This window comes from Trachymyrmex cornetzi, unplaced genomic scaffold (genome assembly GCF_001594075.2).
Source record: "Trachymyrmex cornetzi isolate Tcor2-1 unplaced genomic scaffold, Tcor1.1 scaffold490, whole genome shotgun sequence".
Classification (NCBI taxonomy): Eukaryota; Metazoa; Arthropoda; class Insecta; order Hymenoptera; family Formicidae; genus Trachymyrmex; species Trachymyrmex cornetzi.
In genome coordinates, this window is record NW_017299729.1 from 395,714 (window position 1) to 422,166 (window position 26,453).

A 26,453-nucleotide genomic window follows, 5' to 3' on the forward strand; every position below is an offset into this window, starting at 1 on the left:
ATATTACAGGAAACTAAGAACTTCTGACTGTATTGCCTAGATAGTCGAGTACGTCTAACGAGCGATTTTTAATTGACGGATCATTCAACGAAAATGAGTTAGGATACGTAATTTCGCTAAAGAGAACTCCCAAAGAGAATCAAAACGTTAAAAAATAAAGGTTTTGTGTAATGGAAAGTAATTAAAGTTTTGTAATTGTATCGTTGAGCACCTCCATCTGCTTTGACTTTCATTAACCTTGAATTGATTGTTTATTTTTATTTTAAAGATTGAAAGTCGTTTCGAAATTTATATATGTATAATTTAATTACGTACATTAAATTCAATTGGTCCATTGTTCAAAATTGAAACTTTGATATGTAATTTTTTTGTGAAATGTAATTTTGATAATCGGAGATTTATTTTATATATAAATTTTTATAAATAACATATTTTGAAAAAAAGAAAAAATTAATTATAAAAATCAATAATAAGTACTTTAAAATCTTCTAATTGCCAGTTTAACATATCCATTAGTTGATAACAATGATATATTTGCGAAACCATTTATTATGTTTTCTATAGAACGTTATTGTTAATTAGGTTGTGATTTTTTGCGAAGAGCCGATAATAAATTCGCTGATAGTTGCAAATCGGTCGATACAGGTACACATCCATCTACCTCTTGTGAACATTTTTGTTGTGGTAACCACCTGTAAATTAAGAGTGATGTTTCTTTCGTTGTAATAAAAGTTGTAACAAAAGTTTCTAAACGAGTTGATTACCTATGAATCACTGGAGAGAGCAAATTCTTGTCGATCGATGAAGGATTTTGCGCACCTGTCATACAGGTGACAATCGCACCCACCACAAGTACCGCCAACGTGCCAATAGGAGCAACCCAGTGGTAAGACAACCGATATAACGGGAAGACATTGTCTTCGCTGCACAATGTATGCGTTTGTTAATTAGAACCAAGATCAAATTCAATACAAATTAAATAAAAGTAGCGACTCACTTGTGCCATTCAAATTGCTTTAAGAAATTTTGGCTCATATTTCCCTCGCACTGTGGCACTGGAAGTTTCTTTGGCATTATGAGACCAGAACCAATGGCCGCATTCCCACCAAAACTGACCCATCCAGACATAACGAATCCTGCAATAGTACCAAAAAAGGCACCCTGCACAAAACAGATATACACGAAACAATAGTTTTTTATTGTTAGAGGTTGTACGGAAAATAATTTATCCATCTGAGAGTTGATCACATTTTAATCTATACCTTGGAATTTGCCCACGGAAACAAGATACCTAGAGTGAAGACGCCAAAGGAAGTTCCGGCAGCGATAGCAGCTAAACTACCCGTCACCTAAATTGCAATAATAAAAATTACAGTATTTTTAATTGCAGTAATAAAAATTATAGCATTTTGATGTTTTAATATAAATTACAATAAAATAATAACATTGAACACTCACAGATAGAACTCCACCTAATTTCTCGATCAAGAAAAGTAAGCATAGCGCCATCACACCAAACAGGACGACAAGGATTTTCACGAAAATCGTGGAACAACGATCATTGGGCTTCATTTTAAAGCATCCTTTAACGAAGTCCTCCAGAATCACAACGGACGTCGAGTTGAAGCCTACTGATAATGAACTGCGAAAAAAGGACAATTTTCATATTTGCTCGCGACAGATCAACAACTAAACATCATGAGCACGAAAATTGCTAATTTTCTCATTCGGTCAAATGGTTCACGTCAGCTAAACTAAACAACAAATAACTTTGTTTTTTTATTTAAATTATAAGTACAGAGAAATTTGGTAAAAATAATAAATTATTTTATTTATTTGCTATCGATTTGACGCATAAAAAAATCGCCCGTTTTATTTTATTTTTAAGAAAACCATCCTTTCCATAAATATCGTTGATCGAAATATGTTGATTTTGGTAAAGACACCTCAGCGAATGAATATTATATCTTACTTAATTACATATATTGAAATAAAAATAAACATAGAAAACATTTGAAGAAATAAAATACATACATATAGAAAATATATATCATTGATACTCCTTACAATGTTTTTTTATGTTATGACATGCAATATTATAAATAGAATTCTGTTGCGAATTATTGTCTAAAGTGGGCTTAAGACGATAAAACACAATAACGAAGTTAACTGCATATTTTAACTTTGTAAGTACATTTCGTTTATTTACGAATTGTATCTTATCACTCTGTAAATATAACGTCTACCTAGCTGGCCTCCCCACTTAACCAAATCTTAATGAATAAATTATATAATAATGCGCTATTTATGCGTTCTTAAAATAAAATTTCCGTAAAAAAAATTTTTACGCTCAGCATTTCGTTTAGCTAAAAAAATTTGTTGGAAAAAAAAAAACCCCCCCCCCCCCCCCAACTAACACAACCGCAAAAACTACTCATATAGACAATTTACTTACATATATATTAATTTGTTTTGTGATACCTGAGTGCTGCGCCAAAAATTCCAGAAATAAAAAGGCCAGGTATCCCATGTAAATGATGAGCAATTTCCATGACATAAGCCGGCAACAATTGATCATCGGCCGTAATTAAGCCAGAAACTCTTGGATCACATTTCGGTGGCGACCACCAAGCGAGAAGGACTAGTCCACACCAACAGCATGTTGAAATAAACACCATTATGCTGATGGTAAATATCGCAATGGATCTGTAATTAGGATATGTAAAGATTTGTAACATTGGCTATATTAATATAGACACACACGCACGCAGAGTGAATGTACGATTCGATATTCTTTTTCAGAGTATTTTTCCGAATTGTTTACGTAATTTGCATAACAATCAAAAGAAATTATCTTTCACGAACTTTATTGGCAAACCAAGACAAAGTCCGACAGAAACTAAAATGATGAATGATGAGCATTTTATTATTTCTATTTATTCTATAAAAAAATATACATATATATATAATGATATTGTTTATAGTATTGTGATATATTAACTTTTAATTGTAGTAATTTTATGTTATAAATTGTATTATAAGATACAGTTATTATATGAGATAGTATATATAGAGAGTAAAACATACATTTATATATAATATTGTGTACGTATAATATAATATTTATATTCTTTACTATCTCTTATCATTTTATAACAAAATTACTACACTAAAAAAAATATATAGTTAATTTTAATAAATATTTAGTTGAATATATATACTGCCAACAAAATATTTATTAAATATAAAGATATATTTATTTGATACAAGAAATATTAATTTGATTTAACAATCATTTTTTTTACTGAACAAATTTATTTACTGTAAGTAAATGTTTAGTTGGCAGTATTGAACTAAAAATTTATTAAAATTGACTATATTTTTTTTCAGTGTATGATTGAAAGTTGCTAAAGTAATCGGTATACTCACATTTGAGATATCTTTGTATTTTTCAACGATATGTATCGTTGCACCATAGTTTGATTGACAGCGATATACGAGGTATTATACAACCAAGAACCAATCAGTACTGTCCAAAAGGTGTGTCTCGTGGAGGGCGATGGATCAAAACTATACAAAATAAATAAAAGAATACGAGTGAATATTTGGTATGCTTGCGCGATATAATTTGATGATATTCTTTGAATTCTTACTTGAAAAATTCGATGCGATTGGCATCGTTAGCTCTATTCCAAATTTCAGATACTCCCATTTGATAAGTTCCTAGAGAGGCAACTGTGATAACCGCTGCTATCATCACGCCGACTTGTAATGCGTCTGTCCATACCACTGCTCGAATACCACCCTAATAAAAGATCAAAAACCGAGTGCAGTGTAGAACGAAATATTTTATTTATATGAAACACTCTTGAATTTCTCGTAACGATTTTACTTGATCTGCATGTATATACTTATTTACACGTATCTGTATTTAATCAGTGTATTTTCTTTTGTGACAATCATCAGAGTTAAGGTAAATTAGGAATTTGATCATTTGATGATCAAATACGACTTCCTCAATCTTCCGATAAAAAGCAATATTTCCGCGCCGGTATTATCTATTTCTGAAGAATGCGTTAGTGGCGAATGCTTTTTCGAGTGCATGCAATTGCATACAGTCCACAGCATGCTCGCGCGTGCGCAGGCGGCATATAATAAACAAATTTGTAAAGAGCCACTCAACCACGATAAATTCTCATTAATACGAGATCCAACAAATTGCTCGGATAATTACAGGCGCGCGATCCCGCGATTAATCACTTCAGCGCCGGCTTTGTGATCCGCTGCTACGATAACATCCGCTCGACGTTCTCCGCGCCATTGTTTCCCCGCGCCATTGTCGGGCTTTCAGTTTCCGTCCATAAACATTTCCAGTACTAAGGCTCTCGCGTGAGATTCTTCGCGGCATTGTCCACTGAAAATTGTTTCCTACGGTAGACCGTGTCCGAGGAACTCCAGCCATCCCGCGGGAATTTGGCGAACGAGCCTCCCCCGGAAAATTAGCTTAGGCTTCCGTTCTCTCGACCGCCACACAACCGTTTTCATCCCCCCTGCGTATACTGTTCTTGTTAACATTCAAGTGTAATATGACAATCTTACGATCTTTCATTTCAATTTTTCTTTTTACTTTAATTTACGAAGTGAAAAAGAGGAATAATTCGTTGATCAAAACTAATAAAAAAAATTAAAGACACGAAATGGCAACTTACCAGAACGGTATAGAAAACACATACGACGCATACGATGCTTCCGATCAAGTGTATGTTGATACCGCTCACTACAATGAATCATAGAAAGTCTTCATGGAAATAGTTAAAATCTGAACGTGAATAATGTAACTATACAAAATACCTTGGTTTAACGCCAGTGCAGGGACATAGACTACGATTGACTGGTAAAGAATCTGAAATTAATTGATTCTTATTCAATTTACTCTTTGAATTCGTCATGAAAGCATAAACAGGCCAGATGTAGACTTACCACGTCGAAAACAAAAATTGAAGAAATCAGAATCCTTACAGTGCGATTAAATCGAATTTCCAAATACTAAAAGAAGAGAATCGTGAAAATTATGCCACATCGAGAGGTACACTAAACGGAATTAAATGGAGAGAACTAACCTCGTAAACGGAGTTAAGTTGTAAGGTAGTAAAGACAGGAAGATATATAGTAGCGACCACGATACCGGAAAAAAGAATCGAGAAGATCGTGATCCAATATTGCGTGCCAAAGTTGTAGATCTCCGTCGGAGTACCCAAAATCGTCACGCCTGATATGAAACTACAGTTACGGTCGGATTAAATATTCTGCATAACTAATCAATCAAGCCCGAATTACACGATAAATGAGATACGGAAAGGATGATTTTAATGAAGTATCTAAAAATTTAGCTAGATGCAAATCTGAAAATAATTTTGTTGAATCATCAAAATAATTTTAAAGGAATCTCAAGCACGATGAGCAATGCTACAAAAAATTTTGACATTTCAGCAACCAGTTTGAACATCCTATAAAATTTTTTTGTAGCAAGATTAATTTTAGATCTGTATCGAGCTGAATTTTTAGATACTTTGGTAAGATCATTCTTTCCGAGTATGTAATGTTAATCTCTAAAATTGACGTGAACATTGTTATACAGAAATATTAAAAGAGTCTTTATTCTGAATTAAAATGTGAAATTTACGATGGCGATAAAAAGAATTGTTTAATTTTTTAACATTAACGAATTCTTTAATTCTTCTGTTATGTTTCAGAATGTTTTAAATTCTCATTTTTCATTTATTCCTTATATTTCCTTTTTTTCTTTTAATAGTCTTAAATCGTGTAGAATAACGAACCAAGCTTACCTGGCGACGAGAGAAGCGGACACGGGAAAGAGTCCTAAGCTTCTTCCACCAAGCAGGTAGTCCTGTGTGTTCGACTTTTGCGCTCTTCTGAAGTGCCACAAACCGGCTGCGGCAGACACGAAGAGCATAAGTGCAAACACCAGCCAATCGATCCAATGAAAGTATCCTCTTTCCGATACAGCTATCATCTTTACTGAAATCAAAGAGTTAAATCTATCCAATACATTCGAAATGATGCATTATGCTTAACTAAATTCTTAAACATGCATATACCGCAACATATAATCACCATAAAATTCTACTATATTCTTAGCATATCTTAATCAACGTTGGCATTAATTTACCATATATGAATACATAATTTATTATCTATTTTTATTTAATTAAATTTTATTTTATCAAAAATTTGTATATTTCAACTCTTCTTAATTCTTTCCTTGTAGTCTTTCTATTAATTAATTGAACTATTATTGACATTTGTTAATCGGACTATTAATACTATTTACTAATTTAAATCATAAGTGTCATTCAATAACAGATATTACAGAATCGACAGTATACATGAAACTTAATTAACCTTGTTGATCGCGACTGCTTGCAATGACAAAGATTGTCGCATATAATTATAATAATTATGTTAATTATTTCATGTTTAATACATGAACCAAAAAAATTATTTCACAATCACTTTACTTTTAGATTTGCATCAAATCACGTATTGTGTTTCTTTTAGATCAGCGTTAAAATTGTGAGTCATGTCTCAGATTGCAAAGTCGGCGATATTTTTAATCCGCTAAGTCCTACCGCAAGGACTATCGACTGGCGCATCGCCAGAAATATTGCGCCCGGTTCTTTATTCATCTTGTATAAGTCGCGTTTTACTGTCTAGCGTCTATCAATATAGGCAGTAATTAAGTATCACGCGTTATAATACAAATATATTAAGGATGTATGTCACGTCATCAATTGATCGCAAAGGATATTGCAAACATATCGTTAATGCCCGCCATCGTTAACGTTTCCCTGTTAGAGAAGCCACTGACCTGTGACTTCTTCGCACGTGCTAGTAATTTGGTCTTGTTAACGTTGAATGACAATCGTAGCAGTGTTCTCAGTTCCACAGCTTGCGATGCCATCCCTCAAATCTCGTATTTCCGTTCTACATTAACGAGCGAAGTGAATTACAATTATTCGTATATTAGATTACGGTCTAATCAGAGGAAGATAATCTAATCAAAGGAATTTTCAATCACGACTAAAAAGAATTAACTCAAAAATAGGGACTGAAAAATATAAGTCGTTACATTATTATGGATTTCTAGTTGTTTTATATACAGGGTATCTTGTAAAGACCGTAACAACACTTAGTGGTAGATTTCTGAGATCATTTTAAGACGAAAATTCTAATATCAAAATATCAAGGCGATATGGTCTTTAAAATTAGAAACATTTAAAGTTAGTAAATCATATTACCTTGAGCATTCATGATATTATGTAAAGTGTTAAAAGCAAAAGTTCGTTGTCGCTTCTTATTAATATTGATATAAATATTATGCATACAGAGATAAAATTGTTAATATTTCTAATTATCAATATTCATTAATATTTATTAATATTCATTAATATGTTAAAAAACTTTTTTTTCAACATTTTGGTATTAAGATTTTCGTCTCAAAATGATCTTAGGAGTCTCCCCTTAAGCGTTATTACGGAATATTCTCTGTATGCGTGCGTGCGTGTGTGTGTGTGTGTATCTCACATTTCTATTTTTATATTCAATCACATTTTGAATATTCTTATGATGTTGTTATTAAAAAAAAGTGTCTTTACTGGTGTTAGAGTTTATTTGACAATAGATATACTATTTCTAGTCACATGAAATTACGGGTTCGAAGTTCTGTTATTTTCTGATCAATCAGGGTCAATTGCCGAGTCGCGAGCGTTAACAAGCGGAAAGTTCGTTGGTAAACCGATTGTGAGACCATATCGGTTTTCATTACCGTTCTCAGTACAATTTGCATTGCTAATTAATATTCAAATCACCAAGGCTATTCTACGTCAAATGTTTCAAAAACTACTTGCATATTCGTCAATATCGCGAAATTTAATCGCTACGCTTCTAGAACTCTTCTGAAGATAGATAAAATAGCATCTCACAAATGATGATTTAGATCGAAAGATCTTTGATGAGGAAAGCTACAATTGGACTAGTCTCGCGCGTTATCGTTCTATATAAAGTCCAACAGTCAATCAACGTCAAAGTAATGGAATTCGATAATATAGCCAATACACAAACGAAAGGAGTTAGAAGTTGAATCAAGCATTTTATGAAATTCGAGGTTTTTCAACTCCGTTTTGATTGGAGTACTTCCTACTATCACGATTATACAGTATAACATATGCTGAATGAATATAATTAGTCGCATCAACAGTGGATAATTCGCATTTACCGACCATTATGACCACGCGCGAAATAGTCGACAGACGATACATGCTTCTATTGTTATTAATAGTCATTCCTTATATTTAGCACACCTAATTACGTGATTCGCCGAGACATTCGCGAAAATGTTCCGCAGCAAGATCTCGAATATTAGGAATATATTGATACAGCGATGCACGGACTGTCCTTAATCAGCGATCGGTAAGAGCCGTGTAACGTGTCCGTTTAATCTCCTACTTTTGTCAGATTTTCCTTTTTCTGACTTTCTTTCGTTGATCTTCCCTTTGTATGATACAAACACAACTGATGATTTTCCAGAATTGCGATCATAACTGAAAAAACTTATAAAATTCTTTCCTTTTCGGCAATCACGTAGAAGAACGGAACAAATTTTATAGCTGCTTTATCTCATGTGTAATGTGTCCGTTTAATCTCCTACTTTTGTCAGATTTTCCTTTTTCTGACTTTCTTTCGTTGTTCTTCCCTTTGTATGATACAAACACAACCGATGATTTTCCGGAATGCAATCATAACTGAAAAAACTTAAAAAATTCTTTCCTTTTCGGCAATCACGTAGAAGAACGGAACAAATTTTATAGCTGCTTTATCTCGAATATTCGCGTATGTTAAAGCGTCATATAACAACCCTGGTAGCAAGCTGACGTCAAAATGACGTCATTTGACGTCAAAATGACGTAGCTTGCTACAACGTATGTTAAAGCGTCATATAACAACCCTGGTAGCAAGCTGACGTCAAAATGATGTAGCTTGCTACCTGACAAGCAGTGTCTAAAATTCAATCATCCTATTTTTACCGAAGATTTTCAAGTGAACTATATTTGCTTTTGCCCAAGCAGAACAACAAGTCATTATGATGTCAAGCAGAACAACAAGTCATTATGATGTCAAAATAACTCTAAAATGATCATTAAAAGTCATTTTTCAATTATTTCCGATTCATTTTAATGTCATTTTAACGATATCGTGACTTGCTGTTTTGCTTGAATGTAGCATATGTCTCATAAACTATACTAACAATCTGGATTTATTTCATGCAGTTTGGAGAACTGGCTGATAAAAACTTCCGAATCGTATCTAACCGGTTTGGTAGCATAAGAAAAATTAAATCTACCCTGATATTCAACATTAAATGTCATCATGGACACTGGAGGAGTTAAAAAAAAAACGATCTTATTCGCGTCTCTATCCTCATCTCGATAAAAGAATTATATTATTTGACTTTTTTGAAATTCGTATACTTGAAATTGTTGACGCATTACTAACCTTAGAGCAAAAATTAAAACTCGAAACTATTTCATTCCAGTCCGATTCTAGATTTCTGTTGTACCGGGTACTGCTACACTGTGTGGCGGTGTTTTCAAATACCGCGATCCTTTTTCCTCCAAATGATAAACAGAGTGATTGTTTTTTTTTTTTTTTTAAACAATATCAATACTTCTTCCGTCTCCTATTTCTCCGTTCTCTCTTTCTTCGTCTCTTCCCTTCAAGTTCCAGATCTTTTTTTATTGATTATTCGCGAATCAAATCGTCAATATAATCGTAGCCTTCGTTGTCTCGGATGAATAGAATCAATAGTGGGAAAAAGCGAGAAAGTTTTCAAACTACTTTACGAAAATTTGCCGACCGAATATCCAATCTCACGCAATAGATTCCTGTCGGGAACTTTTGACCGTTTGATTCCTCATGAGACACATAGCGCGAGATTTCACCGCGCGATGACGCCAAAAGTATGAGTTTTTAATATTCCTCAACGACGGTGACATATGCTCTTCACTGTCCTCGCCTTTCAAGCGCGTGGATGTCAGCCGGCTATCGTGCACTAACAGATGCGAGCGAAGTGGGACGCGTCCGTAAGCAACGACCGCGATCGACTGAGCCGCGGCTCGACAGTCTTCGACACCGTAGCGACGATTACGTCGTGAAACACAAATCACGCGTACTTTCGCTAAAAAAAGGCACCATTGACGGTAGCACAGTCAGTGTGTACAGCTGAGACACGACAGCTTACAATGATTTAAGTGTTATCGATCAAGAGATACTGACTGAGAAACTTTGCTCGTAGGCCGGTATTTGTAGTCGGCTTTTATTTTAAAACTATCTAAGTCTTAACTATCTAATATCTTAAAATTCTTATTTGACTCTGTGATATCTTAAGACTGTACTTAAATGGTTTTAAATATAAGAACCGGTGGATACCGACCTAAAGCACAAGTCGCACTATACATATTAGAGATTGAGAATTGCGAATTAAAAAATTCAGTCGATCGGAACGAAACGGATTAAAATTAATTATTTATTGTCTGGTCGAATTCTAATCTCTAATTAGCAATCCTTATAATTTTTTTATCGTAGCGGCTTTAAACTGATCCGAGTTAGATTAATGACGTCACATGCTCTACCAATAATAGAGTATGCAATATTATTATCCAACCCAAATCAGTTTAAATACGGTCAAGAACGCTATTAGTCTCCACAATACGTAACGTAACATGGTTCTCCACATTTGCGTATTATGTCTATGACGTCATTGTAAGAAATCCATTAAAAATTCTTTTTTTATATTTCATATATTAAAAGGTTAAACAGATTTTATAGATTAAAACATAAATTAGTTTTATGTGTACATCATACGATGATATAGAGTAGTCAGTCATATTAAATATTTCTTCTTTTTACTATTCTATATTAATAAATACATGATTTAACCTGTGTGTATCAACGTGTCCTATAATACTATCAGAAAAGATAGTAATTGGTGAAAAGAGGGATTTTTTGCTATCGCATAAAGAAGTTTCGAAATGTACGAATTATATATCGTTAAAGGGCTACTTAAAATCAAATAGTGTATTGCTTATCTTTTGGAAACATCGGGAGTATGGAAAAATTGTTATCAAAGACAAACCCGAAAAATCTTGTTAAGTAAGATATCAAGGTATTACGGGAATTAAGCAATAAAAGATTGTATTATTGGTACAAACACGTACAACTTGATAACATATTTATTCTTCAAAGCTAGAGTTGGAAACCAACGATTATTTTGTATCGGACTCCTCGTTCGTTAATCGTTTGAAAATCTTGTACAAGTTACATATTGTTACTCAATAACAATACAGTCCTTATTGTTTAATTCCGAAGATGTTTAATATTAATCTTATTTAACAATTGTTTATCAAATAAAATGTAATAAAATTTATTTTTCTAAATTACAATTTCTCTTATATTTCCGATACTTCTCCATGATACGTTACTCATTTCCGCCTTAGTTACAACTCTTCCAGAATTTGTATATCTCTCCGAACTTCGTATTAACTAAAAAACTAACATTAAAATTTAACATCCTCTTTTGCAGCTATTTATTAGTATATATGAATCGAAATGAGAACCCTGATGGACAAAATTTTTACGAAAAAGTACAGAAAAACTATATAGATTAAGATTCTTAGTTTATCGTAGATATTCGTAGTGAGACGTAAAGTGAGATTCGTTTATCTTAGAAATTCTCAGTTTTTTGTAGATATTTGTGATACACAAAATATGAAAAAATGTTTCATAAAAACTTACAATACAGTATCAGAAGACGTATACGGAAATGGCGGAGGATTTCTTGGTTTTTCAAACAAACAATGCTACTATACATCCCATTACAAATATCTACGAAAAACTAAAAATTTCTAAGATCTTGTCTCAATCTATATTTTTCGTAAAAATTTTTCCGCCTAGGAGTTTTAGATATCTTCACTAGTTTAATTATTATCAAATCTGCGTGGTGGTATGCAAAAAAAACGAATTTGTTGTCGATCGCAAAAAGGAATTTTTTTATTTCTGATGTCAATTCAAAATGGTTGCGTTAACAAAATCGAAATTGTAAGGATTGCTTCGCCGTCGAGCAGTTTTAATGCTCAAATGCGAATCTGTAGAATAAAAAATGATAACCTCACCGAATATGGCAAATGATAAATAATCCTCTCCTTGCAACATCGATATAATTTTTTCTTATAGCAAATCTCTTTAGCCATTTAAACACAAATTAAATGAATTCAATTAAGTTAGTTTCTTTTTACGTTATCTTCTGAATTTTAACTGTACTGTTAATGTTTTAACTTTAACATATTAATATCAATTTGAAAAAGAATTGCAATAATCATTTTGAACATTTTCTTTATTAATATTATTATAAATGTACAATATACAATTACACTTAGTTCAATTCACGACATATCAATAAACGAATGTTATCCTTTCACTTTATTCCTTCTGTATAATGAAATAATGAGAATTGCATACTGCTAACGAAATTTAAAAATTAATAATTATGCTTAATTTGCAAACGCAAAATTGTTTATGTTACGCAACATGCAACATCATCGAAGTGGAATGTAATTTTTGATGTATAAAACTACTACGTATAATCGTGTCCAATATTGCAATTACAAAGTCATTCGCGTAAGCATGTAAGCTTTTCATGTTTCATTTGTTCAGTTACGAACAAGTTTTAGTTACAACCTCGTGAGCATTCTATGTGTATTTTTGTATAAAATATGTCTATATAAATTTATATATAAATTTATATGTCTATATCTGTGTTCAAAACTTGCACTAGGAATATTGCACTGTGAAAAAAAGCAGAATCGTTATCTACAACTTATGTACACGCATTTTTTTTCTCAAGCGATCAATATTTGTTTTAATATATTAATGAAATATTAAAATTGTCTATAAAATTTGTTCTGCGCCATTAATATATACCATATATAAAGACAATACGATTATTACAGAAATAATTATTAATGAATATCGAGCATAAATAATACCATATAACAAATCAAACTAACCAAGTCTCCTTATAAATCCAAGAATTGGAAAAAACAAGGGCACTAGGAGTCAGGCGCAGAAGACATCGCACAAATAATACACCTATGAAGCGTGAAACTTCTTTATTTACTAAACGCGCTTACATGTTTCGACTCACTTTTGAGCCCTCCTCAGAGCAAACACAAACTAACATATATAAACTAAAAGTATTTTTAGAAACATGTTTAGTAAATAAAAAAGTTATACGCTTCATAGATACATTATTTGCGCGATGAGTAATACCTTTATCGATAATAAATAATGATCGCGAGAGTGTTGTTTCTTGTTCCACGGAGAAAAAGTTGACTACACAAAGTGAACAATTAGGTAGGTAATGATCAGATGCATATATTTATATTCTCACATTATATTTTTATACAGAATATATGAATAGAGAAAACAAAAAAAAACGGAAAACGTACGACATAAAATACAAAATGCGCATGGAGATAAATAATTTATGTGTATATTCACAGGTACATTATCGATCCTTAAATATAAAAATTGTCAGCTCTTAACGTGGAACAAGATCAGTAACAAAAGTTACATAGAAAAAAACTTCAATACAGTCTGTAATCGATAAAAGATAGTTCATCACAGTTTGTGTTGTCTTCCTTCGCCAAAGAGCCATAGGCAAGCTCTGTCGACTATATACGCGAAGACAAAGTCCGCGACTAGTATTTGAACCAGTGTCGTACGGAACTGCAACACGCAAGTATTATAAATACATATGCCAAATAGATTCAACGGCAAATAAATTGCATTAAGTTTAATTATGTACTTGCGTGTAAAACTTACTTTGCTTGGAAAGTCTACAATCTCGAACTGCATCGCGAAATTCGGCAAGAATCCACAAGCTAGTAATAAAATAACGGCAAAATTGCCCACGAGACTGAACAAGAGAGTTCTATTTTGTGTTAAACTTTCCATGAATGGCTTACCCTGATAGAACGTAATATAATTAGTGTTTATCGTATAATGATATTGCATCTTTTAATTAGATAATAGAATATAATGGGCAACTTACTCGATAATTTATAGCAAAAGTAGAAACTTGAAAACACATTGCGATTATGTATACAGTACTATTAATTAAATTTGCCTCAAACGGCTCTTCCTCAATACTGTCATTTTCTTCTAACGAATTCACTTCATTGGTAGTATTAAAGATGGTTGCTAATTTATCATCCCTGTAAAAGAAGTAATTTGAAGAACATGGTCAAATAATTCCGATTAACATAACTTACTTTGGAGATAAAATCGTAGCTTCTTTCACCAAATAAACGAGACAGATGAAATGTACAGTAAATTGCAATAATACAGTTGCAATGGTGTACAAATTAAAGATATTTGGTAACGGTCTTTGCTGCGAAAGAGTTTTCAGCGGTTTTGATCGTGAGATAAAGAGGAAACATGCCGCCAGAAGGACGCCCTGCAAAGTCGCCTGCGCGTCACTAAATTTGATTCCATCTAGATACAACACTGACTGGCTGTAGGCGAGTATCAGTGCATTCAGCGCTAGTATTTTGAACATCTGCAGGGTGGTGACCAGTGTGCAGCGTCCCTGCTTGATCACGTGACATACTGCAAGTATACAAAAATTTGTATTTCCAAGGAATAAATAAATTCAATAATATCCCGTGCATTGATCCTTACTGCATTGAATGGATGACATTTTGCTGGTAAAGGGAGCCGCGATGGAAGCGTCGCCGAGTTTCACGATCACGGGTGGCTCTTGTACCTCGTTATCAATATCCTTCAGGAACTTCTGCAGCTTTGCACGAGACCCCGCCGATGCCATTCTCGAATTATTTCTTGGTCCATTGTTTATGAGCGACATCAAATTATCGTTCTTTGGATCTTCTCGCTTTTCAGTAACCACGGACGGACTGGACAAAATTGCGACACCTACCAGGGAAAAAGAAAGAAAAACAAGTACATTCAAATTTTATCACACTCTTTTCGTCAACTTACCCACTTGTGCGTGTTTCAAAGCTCCGACATCATTCGTTCCGTCACCGCACATCAACGTCGTATAGCCTAAAGATTGTAGCGATATAATAATGAATTCTTTTTGCTTCGGTGCACATCGTGCAAATATTATAACGTGTGGCAAGAGTTTCCAAAGAAGTCCCCGTTCTTTTTCCTTCAGATACGATAAGCCCTAGAAAAGTTAATTATGCAATAACAAACGATCATTGTAAAAAAGTCGACATTTTTATTCATTTACGTACTTCACCCGTCACGCAAAGCGCATATTCTTTCCAGATCTCTTTTCGCGATTCAATATTTTTCATGCTTAGAGGAAGCTGAGTCTTTTTGTCTATGCTTTCCCACAACCATTCGCCATCATTTTTGGTTAGTATAAGTGTGCTAGGTTTCTTCGTGAAATGTAGCTCGCGGCTTACATGACAAGCCGTCAAAGGATTGTCACCCGTTATCATCACGACCTAAATAATTATATTAAACTCGTTCAGTTTTTGGTAATTATGTAAAATTTTTTTGAAACTTTTATCATCGACATCTCAACATACATACCGAATGTGATGAATTGACGATTTCTTTAATAACAGCTTTCGAGTCGGATTTAAGAGGGCAGCTGATGATGACAAATCCCGCAAATGTGAGATTATTCTCCAACTTTTCACGAGTTAATTCTCTTAACTCTTGAGAGGAGAAGCTACCGGTAAGTTTTCGATAGCCCAAAGCGAGAACTCTTGCACCGCGCCGTGAAAGAGATAAATAGATTGAATCGTAATTTTCTGGCACAGAAGATAACTGAAATGAAACAGATTATATCAATAACAACAAACACAAAAATCAATTAAAATTGTGGACAAATGTTATTTTGCTCACCATATTCTTCAATGTTTCTGGCGCACCTTTTACCGTAGCCATGTAATGTACGTCTGAAGCCCCAGAAATATTATATCCAGCCACAACGCACATTCTTTTCAAAGCCGATGAAAAATGATATCTCTGTACAATCTTCAATGCGGAAGATTTACCCTTTTTAGGAATTACAGAATCACCTAAACGAAATGTTAGCATGAAGTAGCGTATTAATATGTTTGTGTTGTATTTTATTTGCAAATTTATACCTTTCGTGAGATTCCAATTGATAGCTTTGAGAGTAGCTTTTTCTAGCGGATCCCCAACGATACCATCGTCTAATTGAACAAGCGAATGACACGTGGCGAGTACTTGAATGCTCTCCAAAGGTGCATCTGATATTTGGACCACGTCTGGCTTACCGCTTAAAAAGTAAAAGATTAAAATCATACTTTCTAATAGCGCGAAAGATTACTCGAAGATAATAAAACGGATAGTAGTTTCTTACTTCATCCCCGCGATACCCTCTACAACCAAATTATCACTAGTAAGCGTACCGGTCTTGTCGAAACAACAAATATCGACTTTGCCGGCGAATGGAATTCTAAACGGTTCCGTGCAGAATACACCTGCAAAGAGGCATAACAATTTTTATACGTAACTCTCATAGGTTTGAAGATGTATTATATGTATTTCTTATTGAAATTATTTTTGAATCCAAGTTTTTAAATCGCTATCAAACTTTTCGTACTACTTTCAAATGCAATATAGAAAAATTTATAATTTTTCCATGTTTTATACATCCTTAAGCTTTCGGTAAAGTAAATCTATTTTAAATACCTAATTTGGATAGAGCTACCAGAGACGTATTTACAGCCAGAGATAATTCTATAGGTAACTCTGGTGGTACAACAGACGTCAAAATTAATGTGCATTCCAAAAATAATTTATACTTGTTCCTTGTAGGATCCTCGCTGCCTAAAATCGAAATTTGTACATGTTAATATTTATCGTAATTCTCACTTTTATGTGTAACATTGAATTACCTTTGATCCACACATATGCGGCGGCAGCAATTGCAAAAATAAGCAAGAATAGAATGAAGCCGAAAGTTTCTAAATTATTGGCTGTAACGCGTTTAACGCCGAACAATATCGTTCTTAAAAGTTTTCCCTGTGAGGTGGAAAAGCCGGTACGTAATACGTAAGCAATGCATCCATTATCGGTCGCTGTAATATCACGCATTAATGCCGTAAATAATAATAAAGTGAGTGAGAACATTATAAGTGAAAAATAAAATTTATTAATAATACCTCGAAGACCGGGAGTAGTTTTGCTAGGAGGTGCATGCTGTACAACTTTCGTACCACCGAAAAGCACGTGAAGTTTATCATCTCCTTCGATATCTATAATTCTATTTCCATCAATATCTTCTACAGGTTCTTTCATTTGAGGTACAGATTCACCTAGACATTTCTCTCTCTCAGTTGCTATGATCTATGTCTGTGATTTAAACATATTACTAGCTTGTTTAAAGTACCTGTTAACATGCTTTCGTCAACCACGCAGGGGCCTCGCAAAAGCAACATATCACATGGCACTAAATTATCATGTTGAGGCCTTGTAATAGAGACAATATCTCCAGGAACTAGTTGGTCTGTAAATGATGAACGCCATCGTCTATTTCTATACACCTAAAAGAGAAAAAAATAAGCGTGAAAACGAAATTGGCCCGAAATAAGTAAATCGCAAGCAGACAGTATTCGTATTAATACCATTATCATGTAAGGTTTATTGCCCATTTTACGAATCTCCGCCATATTTCTTAATTGTTGTTGCACCAGTGTACACTCAAACATGATAAGCATGATCAATGTAAAGATACTATAATACCAATATTTATCTAAGCACCATAGTGCCACACAGAATACTTGAAAGACGAAGAACGGAGCAATAGCGCGCTCTTTAAAGAGCTCCCAGAATTCTGGTACAATCATGTCCAATCTAGTAAAAAAAAAACAATATTTTCAGCGAGGTAAAAGATGCCTTGCGAGGAATTGATGCAAGTTGTTCACACTATACTTGTTTTTCCCATATTTTTCTTCTGCTTTCTTAATTTCGTTTTGATCCAGATACCCTTTCCATTCAGAGTAATGTTTCACGGAATGATTGATTGGGAACTGTAGCCCTCTGAATGACCTTTTATCCGGGTCCCAGTAATATTTTGTCTTTTGAAAAATGAACCAAGGTTCCTGTTCATCCGTGTGATGTAATGAAATCAGCTCCGAGCTGCCATTGTTTGGGGTGGGAACTACTTTAACTATCCTGGCTTTGTGTGGATCCTCCTCCTGAAATTTTATTTACGGAATAGAAGAAAGGAATAACGCAAAATAAAACGCTGAAATGAGATTCTATGCTCAAAGCTTATCTTTCGCGATGTTCGAATGTACCGCCGAGGTGTCACGTGATCGACTCTAGCAGACGACCGGGCGTTCGAATGGCTACCAAATTATGGAACATATTGGAGCCACGAAGAGCCACGTGCCCGTTATTTGAGACAGATTGAAGGATAATTGCCACTTACGGAGCTGCAGTTTATGAACGTATGGATGTGCACCGACCATTGACAGCATAGGCACAGGAAAATCTGCAGCACGCCGATTGCTGCGATGCCCACCAGGCCCGCGTCATAGTACTCGTCAACGCCATAAACGAAGATCCAACAGTAGATCCACAGGGACTGTAGCATCACGAAGGGCAGGATGTAACCGTTGAACATCCATTTTCGTGGATTGTGCAGGCTGACGGATTGCACGAGATCGTCTACTCGTGAGGAGGTCGCCGCCATGATTACGCCGACAACGATTAACAAGTCGTCACAACGGGCGAGAAACGTTTTAACGACCAACAAACTTTAAGCACCATTCACATCAGAGATTCCCTTTAAACACACGATCCGTTCGAGCAATATAACGCGAGCTGGGTGATCGCGTTTCGCATATGCGGAGATTCAAAATGAATGAACGAGCCGACTGTTGCCGACTGTGCCGCAGGGTTATGTTAAAAGTTGGAATGGATGAGAAGTGTTGCCAGCAGCTCTAATGCGGCAGATACGGCTTAGCACTTAGCAGTCCTGACACCAGTATTTCTCAGTAGATAACACAGTCCTGTACTAAATGCAAGCATGCACTTCAAGCGTCATCTTGTGTATCACAAGCACAACTCGAACCTAAAAATGAACATGGCTGTAAAACCGCTATATTTAAATGTTAATTTTCCTAGATTAAGCCAAATGAAGGAATCCATGTAGCGCGCTTTCTGAATTATCAAAAAATGATTCATTTTTATATCCTAGTCGCAATTCTGTCTGTAATAAACGCAAATAATTATTTAAATCCTTATATTATGAGAATGTTATAGCTGCATTTTTGATGTATCATATAAATAAAAAAAGTAATTGACTGTTTAAAATATTATAGAGATGGAGTTTCAAATAAAAACTCTAAATAATAATAAAACATAATTATGTAATGACGTCTCTCTCCCCTCTGCAATTATAAGACTACTTTTTTCATTTTAGATTACTGAATCCCCTGTAAGTAACGACCAGGAGTCGTAATTTCAGATTATTATATGTATTTAAAGAAAATATTATAAGGAAGTATTTTAAATATTTGAACCAAACCATTTAATTTTCTTATAATGTTTCCTTCTTAATATAACTTTATTTTAGATCAACTATTTTATTAAAACAGGAATATTCGAAATATTTAACATTACTTTTACTCAATTTTTAAATATTTGACATTGTTATCTTACAGCGAGTGACCTCGAATTTTCACCAAAAGGCAATCTATCTTCTTAAGAACTTATAGTGAAAGACACGTGCATATTTCATGTAAAAGAAAAGAAATTTTAACGATTTCTGTCTACTAAACTTCACTATACCGAGCTTCAGTATATAAGCAATAACATTTCTCTTTCTCTTTCCTGACGCACTAGCTCCGTCACATAATCAAGATGTATCCGTGTCATCCGGAGAAAAAACTTAGTTCACGCTGTCATAAGGTCGATGAATCCCTCGCCGCACGTATTCCAGTGAAAGTATGTGTCCGCCTACCCCACCCTGAGCACCGCAGAACTCGTGCACGTCGCCCGAGGAAGGGGCCAACGCACAGGTATACCCACGTATCCCACGTTGCTAGGTAGACTCGCGGCGCGTAGAATCGAATCGCGCCAGTATCTGGACCCAGTGTCGTGGACACTTTCGAATCACGCTGGCCAAAAGTGGAAAGACGCCCATTATGGTTAACCGTACTCTGTCATAGTCGGTGCGACAACGAGTCACGCGCATTGCAACAACAGTAGCGTCTAGAGAAGACGGGTGATCAATCCCGAATTGGATCGCCTTCTTTCGGCTTAGAATCCGCAAAAGTCAACGCGGATCGAGATTCGGCCAACGAACGCAAGCTGTCGTTTATCTGAAAAATTCGAAGGTATCGAGCGCGAAACTCAATTTGATTTTGTCCTCTCTTAACGGGATTTTCTGTCTCTTACGATCATCCTCTGAGCAGCGATCCTGGGTCGGGTCGGGTTATCGTTTATCAGCGGTGACATTGGCACGGCGATTGATCAGCACGCGATGCCAATTAAGTGACTTCGCGGCCTCCTTCCTGCCGAGACACCTGCCGTGCTCACCACAGGAGAGAAGGTTCTATCACGGAGGGGTGAATCATAACGATAGATCGAAATGGCGTTCGCGTGGCATCTAATATCAATCGTAAGTGATCGGTCTAGCATAATATTAAAAATAACCAATCGCCGATCATAGTAGAATATCCAAGAAGCTGTATTTAAATATGATGTAACGTTCTTTCTATTAATTGCACATTGTACATCTTTCTAATCGCGGTTTCCGCATTGACTCACCTTGATTAATAGCTAACGCATTTTTATCTGCCGATCGAATTACGTGTAGGCTGAATCAGAGCCGATTAATACCGTCGCAAAAAGCACGCGTTTGTACCATAGGCACAGTACAGGAAGTATCCTGATAAGCGATCAATTACAAGTCGGTGCAGTATTTCACAATAACTGGTCCCATATTATACATTACGCTTAGTCAACACTAGTGAAGATCTCGTGTTTCATCTACGTGTATTTGACCGCAAATACAAAACGTGCGTAAACTATGCTTTTACATGCGTATACAAAGAGAATGTATATTTTGGCATATACAGAATATTAATAATCGAAAAATAAATTTAAAAATAGGCACTTTTTAATTTTTCGAAGTACGTCTTTTTCTGAATCATATTATTACGATGTCTGTATTGTAATGTCTTGTTTGTACCAACAGTTTTTCTTAATGGTTACCTGGGGTGAACCTTGTACGGAGTACGGATGTCCAGGACGGCCGCAGTACGAACCCTTCGTACCCGCGCCTCCAGGACTCACCCCCCAATGCGCGCCACCGGGGCAGACCTTCTGCGAAACCCCAGATCATTATCCTCGGTAAGTGCCCTTAGAACTCTTCGTCCCCCTTTTCTCCTAAAAATATCGCTGTCCAGCCCGGCGGGCGAGTGGTAACGCAACAAGTGGAAATCTGCGACGATCCGGTCGACCCATTTTCAATTGTTGATATTCCTTTCGCCGCGTCCACCATGTCCATCTTCCGCCTTCTTCCATGCATACAAATGACCGACGCACACGTTGAGAAAAGCTTCTGGAGGGGAAAGTCTGTTAACTCTCCTCTCTTCCTTTGAGGTGAGAATCTGTTTTTCGAAAGCATCGAGTTTTGCCTTAATAGGCTTGCACAACCAATTTTTTTATGCCAGATAGACTCTCGCTTGGCATAAAATAATTTTTGTCTCTCATTTTTAATAAGCGCGACCTAGCGCAAGAGAACTCCATCTTTGCCGCAATGGAATCATAGACATGAAATGTTCGAGCGTTCGTTAGTTCCTCCGCTTGTGCCGCGGTTCTCGTGCTACATATGCAAGTCGGCTGTAAGTCGATTTCCTAAATTTTTGCGTGCACTTTCACACTTAAGTCCTATTCTGAAGATGTTAGGATGAGTTACGTAAAGTGAGCGGCAACTATAATGTAAGAACGTCCGTGAGATCGTTGCTCAGCGTACCATGACCATGGCCTTGGCGCGGTCATAATTTTTTTGTTGGATAATTATTGGACCCATTATAATAGTCCCAAATCGAGCCTCATCAAAAACGCCGATTCTTCCTTTCTCCTCCACTAGACAAATCGTTCTTTCAAAACGATCTCAAATATTTGAATGGATAACACTCGTATTTAACATTCGCGAATCGTACACGATTGTGGACAAATTTGCAGGAAATAAATAATGAAACGGGTAGTGTACAAATAAAACCGCGGTATTTTAACGTACAAAACAAACTCTTTTTTTTTAAACAATTCGGACATTCAAAAATATCGCTAATACCGTATTCTGTCTCATGCAATTTCCAAATCTTTCAGCACCGTATAGTAAAATAAGATAGAATTTTTCGATAAGTTGCAACGATCCTACCGCAGCAAGGTGATATAATAATTTTAACTGGAGAAACTTGGGACTACGACAGCTGTCACTTCCGATAGCTATATATGCGCTTAAGAAAGACCTGAGCAACGGTCAATTAGATTGACAATATCAAATTGCTGACTCAAGTCGGCCTAGCTATCGCTCACGGCGCGACGTCGCGCGTGTCATTTTGCCACAAACAAACACACTGCATCTCGCCTCGTTAATGCTTGCTCAGACCTAACACAGTTGCGCAATGCCCAATTGAGAACGCACCTGCGTAAATAACCTTTTGTCAACCTGGAAGAGAGACGAATCTCGGTCGTCTAGTTGAGAGACAGAATGGCCGGTATCTTTGATACGCGTTGCAGCAAGATCTCTGCTCGCGCGCGAGGCCAAAGGTCGAATGTAATATCCTCGAGAGAATGCATTACCCGTTTTTATCAACGTATTGTATTCCGTTCTCGGCAGAGGTAACGGTTTCTTTCTTTTTCCTTTTCCTTTTTATTATTATTTTTTTTTAGACAACTCATCAAGTTTCTCGTCGACAAATGCAGCTTCGACTTTAACACCGCGCTGCAAGATGAGTCCCGCGACGATTTCAACGCTTACAGGTATATTTTCAGTACAACTGGAATATCGTGATACATATATGTAAAAGAAACTTATATACACACAAGAGACTCAGATAAGTACGAATAATTTACTCATTTTTATCATTAGAGACGTTGACATATTATATAATTGAGACGTGTCACAACAAAATATTTTAAATGCCAAGATTGTGAAAATATATTTTATTGCATGAACTGTAAATATATATATTGTGTTCTATCACATATTTAGCGCGAAAAGTGCTATAAACGGAGAGTTTGCAACACATAATGTTGTATGTCCATTGTGCAATTGGCATTTTTACTTGGACTTACAACGTTTGGACTGACATTTTTATTTGGAAAGCAACGTTTTTAATTTGCATTTTTACTTTGACTTACATTTGAATTTTTAACAACTTTAACATGATTTTTTTTAATTAGAATTAAAAATTAAAATTTTTTGCAGAGACTGATTGTTCATATCTTTAGTTATTACGATAATTTTTGAAGTAATTTTCAAGAAAATAAGTTTTTTCTTTCACTTGAAAAATTAAAAAATGGCATGTAATGTATTGCTTAGATACGTCTCAATTAATCATTTATTTGAATGTTATTGATATCTTCACTCATATCCTTTTTATTATCATTTTTAAGTTCTCCACCGGATTATAATCAAGGCTATGATTATCCACGACAAGACGATAGTCAATTATATTCGCAGTCTCCTCTTGGAGGAGAGCCAGCTCCAGTGTACGGACCTCCATCCAATAGTAGTCGTTATCATGGGTAAGACTTATTACGTATTCATATGTTAAATTATTTATATTATTTGTACGAGATGAGATGAGATTAGATGAAAAGACACAAATAATAATACAAACAAAAAAGCACTAAAATGATATTAATGTACAAAATTAGAATTTCGATTTGTCGAATTGCAGTTACAAATATTCTACACCGCCGTACTCGCAAAGAAATCCTTTCTTTCCGGAAGTAACGCTGAAGTATCATCACGACGTCCAACGACAAATCGAGCGTGCTCATTCGCAAGAATCCATAAACGTATTTGAGTCAAACCAATCGTGGCTAACGAATAGGTATGAAATATCGCACGGAGAAGTTAAAAACGATGATTTCTTCTTGCAACCTAATATACATATAGTGAGTGCAAAAAATATTCGTACAGATATCTTTTTCAAAAACCTTATTTTTAAAAAGTAAACATCAATTAGCAATTTATTCACAAAAGATAAAATAAACAATACTTTTCCCAAAATTATTTGATCTAAAATGTATATGTAATAATTAAAACATGTTATCTTAAAAATAAGCGAAAATAAAACATTGTTTAGATGTACAAAAAGTATTCGTAGAGTCGAGAAATTTAGCTTTTAAGACCAGGCACATGCGAAGATCTCTTGTTTATATTAGAACGGAAGTCCCTTTTGGTAATGTAAGCTAAGATAAATAAATTCTATTCTATATTAAAACAGAACGTATTCATTGTATAAAATTATTAATTAGTGTTTATTTTTTCTAAAAGACTTTTATAAAAGAGATCATCTGTGCGTATACTCTTTGCACTCACTGTATATATTTATATCTTGTCTTAAATAATAGGTATTCGCGAGGTGACAAGATAGCACCGCGAAGTTACAGCGTAAACCCGTTATTGGGATACGCGAATCTTAAGGGTGACCGAGTAAAAAGGCAGTCGGATTCGGAAATCATCTCCCTGTGTCCCACACGAGCCCAATATATCGCTCCCAGAGCCGCTTTGAACAAACAGGGTAACTGGATGTATGTTGTTAATATTCCTGGACAAAACAAGTATTCGCAGCTTGTCAGAAGCGAGAAATGTTTGTAAGTATGCTGAGAGAATTTGTGTTTGTGTTGTCTTTTTTATCTTAACAGTAAATCTAACACAGGGCCACGAAGGATACTTGTAATATTTGTAAAATCACTCTAATTTAATTTGCGTTTTACTTTTTTTACTTTTAATTTTCACGTTTACTCTAAGTGGTATTAATTCAAGAGAGGTCATGTTTTTATGTCACATTAGAACCATCATATCAGATGATGAACTGAACATAAGGGAGACCGAGAATGAGAAAATATCAATCCTCTCTTTGTGCTTTTAGGAATGACGTGTGCGACGGTATATGCTCCATCCCGGAGGGGTACAAGAGTAGATGCGAGCAACAATTTGTGCAAAAGAGACTAGTCGCACTCCAGGGTAGCGGAAATCGACTTTACACCGACTTATTCTGGTTTCCGCATGGTTGCTCGTGCCAGATCATACCGAATTTCTAAGGATACTGCGACTACGGCGTCGTGCTATAGCGCGAAAGGGTTAATTTCAGGGGGTAAGCGCTATTAAACGCGGTCGTGCACGTCGTTCTCTTCACGGTTGTAATTCTGCGACATAGAGCGCGCCTGGCAACAGCATTGAAAGTGGGTACCGATAATGTAGTGTTCTATGAACGGTGTGTATCCGAGTAAAAGTGTGTATCGCGACACGTATTACCAGCGGTGTAAGACAGAGGCGGATACACGTTGTCAGTTTATCGTTAATTACCATTGTTAATTGCGAATCACGAACAGCATAATTCTGTTAAATGCGTCAATGAATGCACTCGACGTGTTTCTCTGCGATTAATAGGTGGAGAATCTTTCAGTGAGAGATGTCGCTATACCAATATTATTACTCGCATCGTACATTTAAATACATATATATACGAATCTTTTATATACTTTATTGATTACAGCAAAATCATCTCGAATATTTCTTATTTATGTTTTGGCATCCACGATCACTGATTCACTATAAGCATTCTACAGAGATAAATCGCGCAATTGCGCGCTATTATCACAGATTATTAATTCTACATATAGTTTTTAATTAATGTTATTTTTTTTGTTTCAACAATATGTGAGAACTTTATTTAGGGGATGTTTCAACAAATAGTTGTATCACCATATGTTAAGATTATTTATACAATATAAGTACTTCAATGAGAAAAGGACGGCGGAAGAAAATTTCGTAATTATGTAATATAACAGCAAATCTGTTCTACGTGATATGATTAATACGCGAATGAATAACGAAGACAGTTCATTTACCTTTGTCGTTTATGATATCGCTATTTTCAGTAAAAATGCTTATTTTACCGTAAATCGCGTAAAATGTTTAGTAAAGAAAAAAAGGAATTATTGTTTAAAAGATATCTTGAATCTTTGAAATAAATTATTATTCAAAGTTATATAATAAAATGGGCAAATATCGAGTGTTTGTTATGACGACTTATCGTACTAAATAATTTATC

The 26,453-nt window shown here is 35.1% G+C and overlaps 3 protein-coding genes across 7 annotated transcripts; 1 reads left to right on the plus strand and 2 right to left on the minus strand.

The window, feature by feature from the left end:
* Positions 1-494: 494 nt before the first annotated feature.
* On the minus strand, positions 495-10,201 carry LOC108765478 (sodium-coupled monocarboxylate transporter 1). Of its 3 annotated transcripts, XM_018514229.1 has the most exons (15): positions 9,574-10,201; positions 6,890-7,005; positions 5,847-6,034; positions 5,121-5,280; positions 4,981-5,046; positions 4,852-4,903; positions 4,710-4,777; positions 3,654-3,805; positions 3,430-3,570; positions 2,482-2,706; positions 1,459-1,642; positions 1,263-1,349; positions 998-1,161; positions 765-923; positions 495-692 (listed from the first exon to the last, which is right to left on the minus strand). In XM_018514229.1, exons 2-15 carry the CDS (start codon positions 6,980-6,982, stop codon positions 575-577), a joined length of 1,857 nt encoding a protein of 618 aa, XP_018369731.1. In that variant the 5' UTR covers positions 6,983-7,005; positions 9,574-10,201; the 3' UTR covers positions 495-574. The 3 variants fall into 3 exon arrangements, with proteins under 3 accessions (XP_018369731.1, XP_018369732.1, XP_018369733.1); XM_018514230.1 differs by lacking the exon at positions 6,890-7,005 and having other exon boundaries at positions 5,847-6,039; XM_018514231.1 differs by lacking the exon at positions 9,574-10,201 and having other exon boundaries at positions 5,847-6,039; positions 6,890-6,934.
* A 3,404-nt stretch (positions 10,202-13,605) lies between these two features.
* On the minus strand, positions 13,606-19,315 carry LOC108765477 (manganese-transporting ATPase 13A1). Its single transcript, XM_018514227.1, has 18 exons — positions 18,578-19,315; positions 18,076-18,341; positions 17,769-17,997; positions 17,534-17,687; positions 17,307-17,459; positions 17,040-17,222; positions 16,834-16,971; positions 16,502-16,622; positions 16,263-16,417; positions 16,018-16,193; positions 15,700-15,939; positions 15,396-15,611; positions 15,136-15,325; positions 14,818-15,069; positions 14,409-14,745; positions 14,189-14,351; positions 13,960-14,103; positions 13,606-13,863 (listed from the first exon to the last, which is right to left on the minus strand). Exons 1-18 carry the CDS (start codon positions 18,839-18,841, stop codon positions 13,756-13,758), a joined length of 3,489 nt encoding a protein of 1,162 aa, XP_018369729.1. The 5' UTR covers positions 18,842-19,315; the 3' UTR covers positions 13,606-13,755.
* Positions 19,316-20,170: 855 nt separating this feature from the next.
* On the plus strand, positions 20,171-26,230 carry spz5 (spatzle 5 Toll-1 receptor). Of its 3 annotated transcripts, XM_018514186.1 has the most exons (8): positions 20,171-20,489; positions 20,568-20,773; positions 21,353-21,507; positions 23,056-23,145; positions 23,782-23,913; positions 24,069-24,224; positions 24,748-24,990; positions 25,269-26,230. In XM_018514186.1, the coding sequence occupies exons 2-8, from the start codon at positions 20,744-20,746 to the stop codon at positions 25,438-25,440; spliced, it is 978 nt and encodes a 325-aa protein (XP_018369688.1). In that variant the 5' UTR covers positions 20,171-20,489; positions 20,568-20,743; the 3' UTR covers positions 25,441-26,230. The 3 variants fall into 3 exon arrangements, with proteins under 3 accessions (XP_018369688.1, XP_018369689.1, XP_018369690.1); XM_018514187.1 differs by lacking the exon at positions 20,171-20,489 and having other exon boundaries at positions 20,497-20,773; XM_018514188.1 differs by lacking the exons at positions 20,171-20,489; positions 20,568-20,773 and adding an exon at positions 21,142-21,173.
* Positions 26,231-26,453: the final 223 nt, after the last annotated feature.